Source organism: Bacillus rossius, chromosome 1 (genome assembly GCF_032445375.1).
Source record: "Bacillus rossius redtenbacheri isolate Brsri chromosome 1, Brsri_v3, whole genome shotgun sequence".
NCBI lineage: Eukaryota > Metazoa > Arthropoda > Insecta > Phasmatodea > Bacillidae > Bacillus > Bacillus rossius.
Genome location: NC_086330.1, coordinates 131,783,754 through 131,790,038, shown reverse-complemented (window position 1 = coordinate 131,790,038; position 6,285 = coordinate 131,783,754). Strand labels below are relative to the sequence as shown.

Genomic DNA, 6,285 nt, shown 5'->3' with positions numbered 1-6,285 from the left:
TCAAAAAACCTCAGTGTGTTTTCCCTTAGTTGTGGAACCCCTGGGAAAAACACATACTGCTGCAAATGTGCAGCCAGTTCTTGAGATACCACCTAAAAAAAAACCAAAAAAATTATACAGTATACTCAACTACAGGGAAAACTCAATCACACCATATAAACCAGATTAATAATACAACCACAAAAAATTTAACAGGAAAATATTACACTATATATAAGGTGGGGAAAAATGTTTTTTATGGCTGTGAAACATATTACTACTATTTTCACATGCATTACAAATTTTAAATTCTTTGGTATTAAACCAAGGAATTTTAAACTTGCCCATAATTATTTAGTATTTAATAATGATCGCAGGCTTTGGCGGGCATTGTCTGGAGTTGCTTGGCTTCTGGGTTGTATCCGCGCCAAGGATGTGGTTATCATCGACGTTTCAGTCGCCATCATCAGGAAACAGTATTTGTTGTAAATAATATTATGTACTCCAAAATCCAGTATATATAAATAGTTTAAATTCTTTGTGGCACATTTAAGGAATCTTAGAATCTGTTTTTGTATTGGAAAAAGGGAACAAAAACTATGATGTGAATGGTTGATATTGGTATATTTATTTCAGCTAACCTAACCACATATTCTCTTAATTATAATGTATTATGAATACACAGCTAACCTAGCTTAACACACTGCTTATTTTACATGTGACTAAATTAACACGTACAAAAAGTTATTTGCACAAACATGCAGTATATAGTTTCAAAATTCGTAAACATGTTATTTCAAAATTTTAACATTGTTATTTATGTTGCCAAATGTTACATATTTTTACAATAATACATTTTTTAGGCTATTTGAATCAAAGATAGTATTCTTAGCTGTAATTGCAGATTTGTACCAATATGCTTCCCAAGTGTGAGAGCACTCAAGCATTGTTTTCCCTCTTGCTGACTTTAACCATACCTAATCACTATTTGGCCAAAAAACGGCCCACAAGTTTGAGCCAATCAGCCGATAAGCACGCAAATAGACGAGGTTAAACCTTAACATTTAAAACCAAATAAGGTACAACTGTTTTGCAGACAGTTTTTCTCGTATAAGCGAGATAAATAATGAAGCATAAGTTTATTTAAAAACTGATGCAGATTTTTATTTCTTTGTCAATATTTTTGTAGTCATGGTGAAAGGAAAAAGCTCAAGTGAGTACGTATCCCTAATGTGTCACTCGCTGATAGCGATCATTCATTGCTCAACTGTGATAAAGTTAAACCAATTGTTTGAGCAACATCCATCATGATATGTCACAATATGATGTGCAACTGGGCACCATACTAAAGAGTATTCACTGAATGCAATTTCATAAGTTTATCTTACCTTCACGATTCTGCTCACAGTAGACTGATTCAGGTGGTTCAGATCACCACAGACAATCTTAAAAAAAAAAAAACATTATGGTAAGTTTACCAATATAAATGAAAACCGACACAATTTACAAAAGAACATCAAGAATAATTATAACAATCTCAAAATAATATTTGACATAAAATGTTTACTAGGATTATTTTTACTCTGCAAACATATTCATAGGTATACCACAAACTTGCATATTGATAACGTATATTAAATTACAAAAATCTTCTTAACTAGGAAAACATACGACAAGCAAACCGTTCTGAACATAGTAAATTAGACAATATGGTTAAACCCGTATAGATTCTATTAAATAGGTATATAATTTTTAAATACCTGAAAACTGTTGCTCCCATAAAATCGCAAAGCAGTAGTTACTTTGATGATTGTTGGAACCGGCAGGCCACGATTTTCACCGTTGTCTTGGGTTACAAGTGGAACAATAACATCGGTGACGGTTTCCTTTGAAAAACGAAACCGTCTGAAAAACTCACTGTTGCTGTAAAATTCTAAAGGATTATCCACATCCCTTAAATATCTTCTAGGCGCAGGTGCATAAGGATTATCCCTCGCATACACAATAAATTCATTAAAATCCCTATCAAATACATGCCTGTTTACCGCCATATTGGAGAAAAGCTCCACTATTCACTCCACTAAATCCAATTAGTGCGGTCAGTCGCCCACTAGATTCCTCAACTAAAACGTTAGTCGGCACTATCACTAAATATGACTGAACATACGAAATATTTAGGCCTAGTGGAGATTTTTCGTCGAATTTAGTGGTCACTCCCACTAAATAATTCTGTGCATACGAAATATTTAGCCTAGTGGGGATTTCTCGTCGAATCTAGTGGTCGAGGTCACTAAATTGTTCTCTGCATACGGCCCTAATTGTCTTATAAGCATATATTGTGTAACTTGTCTTTAAGTCCAAAACTGGCCGGGTCGGTTTTCCCGCGTTCCACGTGGTTAGGCGCGAGGCCGCAGGGCGGTCTCGCGCTCAGTTACCGTCGGGAGCAGGCCCTGGAAACTCTTATAGGGGACCTTGGGAACTATCTTTACTTCATCACCCAGCCGTAAGGGGCAGCACAAGCATTTTAAATCGCGCCAAAAAGCGGAAAAATGTAAACAAACATTTATTTTCGAATTGTGTGACGATGATTAGTTGGTCAAAAGTGTTTTATAGATTTTGTTAAAGGGATTAATAGTTTTCCAGATTAGTTTATAAGAACGAACTAATAATCAGTTCGGTAAATATGTATTGTACGGATTAGCGCCAAAAAAAATCGTACAAATATGAAATAACTTTCATTATATGCTATCTTACGTCCTCTCTTCAGAACCGCCTGCGGAGATAAATTCCTATTACTTTAGGAGATATCGAATTTTTTAATCTTCATTTTTTGGCGATTTTTTTTTTAAAAAAATTTAAAAATCCGAAAATACCTTTATTCTGTGCTCTTAAACTTCCTCTTTTCATTAAACTCGGCTGAGATAAGAAATTCCAAATACTTTTGGAGATATCGAATTTTTTAATTTTCATCCTGTGCACTCATGCGGCGATAACAGTTGCTTGTTTACAAGTATGATTTTTTTTTTTTTTTCGATGTTCCCGAACGGAGAAACCTAAGATGCACAAAAATTTTTTTTTTTTTCCTAACCTAACTAAAACTAAGTGTATTTTGGAGGGGTCCGGGTTAGGGAGGGACCTAGGTGCGTCTCAGGCCGAAGCCTATACGCCTAGTCATGCTGGGATTAGCCATGCAGGGAGAGGGTCGCATGCATCATGTGCTAGGAGGGGATTGGCCAGCCATGGCAGCGATTGGCGCCATGACTAACTCCCCTCACTCTTAAATCTAGACTATAACTAGAGATAGGTTGGGCCCAGGTAAAACCTGCATAGACACAGGGAAAACCCTGGGCACATTCATGCGGGATGCAAATTGGCATGCATTACGTGTAGGAATTTACAGGAGACAGAGGATGGTCAGGATGAAGTGTTGGACAGAGTAGAAAAGAGTCTACCATGCGGGGGTTGGGCACTTGGACTCGTGGTCCGCTTTACTAATTTTCCAGTACTGGATTTAGTGACCAGGGACGCAAGCGCCCCTGGTGGTGAGTGGTTGCACTGACCACTCACTCCGCCGCCAGTCAGCACCTAAGATGTACATAAAGTTCTGCCATTCCCGATTACACCCGAACAATTCACCTTCGGCCAACCTCGGATTTATTTATTAATATTAATATTTCTCTGTTTATTTTAATGTAGCTATACTAACCTAACTAACCATCCAAATGGTTTTAAAGTGTTTTAATGTAGCTAACCTATCCGACCACTTTTAATATTTCAATTCATTTTTCCTGCGCAAAAATAAATAAATCCCGAGGTTGGCCGATGGTGAATATTCGGGTGTAATCGGGAATGGCAGAACTTTATGTGGATCTTAGGACTCTCACGTGAACGAATACATCATGTAAAAAGAAACTTACGTGAGTTTATTCTGTTCATCCTTTTTCCCGGTTTGTTAGGTCAGGTCAGCTACATTATAAATACTTTAAAACTAAACAACCAAAGTAGTATAGGATATAGGATAGCCGGTCCGAGATCAGGATGCAGGATGTGGTGGTGGTGTCGACGTCCGCCATCTTGGATTTGTGACGTCACGGCGGCAAAAATTCCTCAAAATTCCTCAAAAATGACTCAAAATGACTCAAAAATTCCCGTTTTCGAGGGAAAAATTCCCGTTTCGAGGGAAAATTTCCCGTTTTATTCCTTAAAAATTCCAGCGGCTGAAAATTCCTAAAACTGGCTTAAGCATCCTTAACTCAAGCCAGCGTTAAGCCATTTATAGGATTATGACGTCACCGCTGCAGTTTCCGTTACGCCCGCCATCTTTAAATTTACTATCCAATTTTAATGAAATAGAAAACTTTTTAAATTTATAAAAAAAATTCAAATAATAAAATTTTAATAAAAAATATTTAAAAAACATACATTAACGATACGGAGCTCGGAGTCCTCGGTTCGAACGCGGTGAGGGCGAAAAAAAATAAAAATGGCGACCGATCCTTCCACCACGGAAGTCACCTACAGACTAACCTACCACTACCAATAACAAGGTCAACTAGTATGATGTCATGTCCGCCATCTTGTCTTCGTCTGCTGGTAGCCATCATCATATTGTTATCGTCGGCGAGAGTGCGCTGACGCCATGTTAGTTTAATTCTTATCCGCTAGAGTGCAGTAATCATTTATTATTGCTGTGTCACCCGCCATCTTGTCATTTGGCCGCCATCTTGGAATCGTGTAATTATTTAGCTAGAAATTCGGGAAAAATTCCAAAATTCATTAAATAAATCACTCATTAATATACAGATTGATTCGATCAGTTTCAGTCCTTGGTTCGATACCCGATCGATGCAATAATGTTTAATTTGATGTAAAAAAATAATAATTTCATTATTCCATGTTCAACATTCTTAAAGAGACATTAAAACCTCTACTGTCATCATCATCCTATAGGCCATCAACACCAACATATTGGTAATTCATAATTTTAATGCTAGAGATTCGGGAAAAAGTTCAGAAATCATTAAATCAATTTCCAATCAATTTACTGATTAATTAGATCGACTAGGTCCTTGGTACGATTCTGGACAATGAAAAAAAAATAACAATTTAACATAATAGTGACAGGTTCGAGAAAAAAACAAAAACAATACAAGTTCTTTCACAAACATAATATTTATTACATAATATATATTCTACTACAGGATCACTTACGAAAGCCAGCAATCTTATAATTATTTAGTTCCGCAGCGGTGTGAAATGACTAATTCTTAGCTCCAATCGGTTTATACTAGACAGAGTCCAGCCAGAACCTTTACAGACATAGTCCACCTCTTCTTGACAGAGTTTCTGGATACCGTATTTAACAGTTTGCTTCACATCGTTAGAACTGTAAATTACTGCAGCCGATGTCTTGAATGCACACTTCTTCACTTTGTCATCGAACGGATATGGCTTTCCATATATACAGTCCAACCACAAGTTATATTTCAAAGGTCCGTTTGTTGCTACATCATCAGTAAGCTGATTGATTATCTTCTGTCTGATATCGTCAAGAAAATTACAAATGTCCTTTGACTCACCGAACGTATTTAGATAATAGTAGTCTTTCAACGTTCCACGAAATGCAGACTGCGCCAAGTAGAAGCCATTATCGTTCACTTGTAATGCTCCGAACACAGTCTTAGGTTTAGTTCCATGTTCAGACGTCATAACAATCGGTTGCTGGGCATCTGTTTTTTTGGTTGTACGCTTTCGTGTCTCCAATCTAAAGCGAAGAGTCGAAATGTCGGCAGGTAGTTCAGCAGTAGGAGCACAGACTCCACCTTTACATTTTTTCAATGATGTCGCAAACTGTCAATTCGAGTAAACCATTTAAGGCACTCATCACATCGAAACTTCATGCGAGAAGGATTCTTCGTGCATTTGCTCCGCTCATGTCTTCGTGCATCATGGGAAAATGCGAACGACGTATCACAGTAGCTGCAAGGATACCGTGGTGATGAAGACGATCCTTTCAGACCCGATCCAGATAGAGGCGTTGCAACAGTAGTACCATTTCCAGGCATTCTCTTATGCACATCGATGCATCGTTGTTGTGACGAAACCTTTACTTTCTGCCGCACAGCAGGACCTTTGCATGTCTTCATGTGCGTTTTCATATTATCTTTTCTGGAAAACTGCTTATGACATTTCTCACAAACAAACATTTTACGATATAGGTTCTTGACACATTCGCTCCTCTCGTGTCGCCGAGCATTGCTGTTGTTTGAGAAAATCTTGTCGCAGTAACAGCACCGATGTTCGCTA

General features: G+C 37.5%; 1 protein-coding gene across 1 annotated transcript in view; it reads right to left on the bottom strand.

Moving 5' to 3' along the window:
* LOC134535669 (uncharacterized) overlaps positions 1 to 2,281 on the bottom strand; it is a 2,791-nt gene extending 510 nt beyond the window's left edge. The window contains exons 1-3 of the mRNA XM_063374890.1: positions 1,740 to 2,281; positions 1,368 to 1,424; positions 58 to 92 (exon numbers count right to left, since the gene is read on the bottom strand). Coding sequence (XP_063230960.1) covers positions 58 to 92; positions 1,368 to 1,424; positions 1,740 to 2,030 — 383 coding nt within the window. The 5' untranslated portion in view covers positions 2,031 to 2,281. The remainder of the gene's footprint in view (positions 1 to 57; positions 93 to 1,367; positions 1,425 to 1,739) is intronic.
* Positions 2,282 to 6,285: the final 4,004 nt, after the last annotated feature.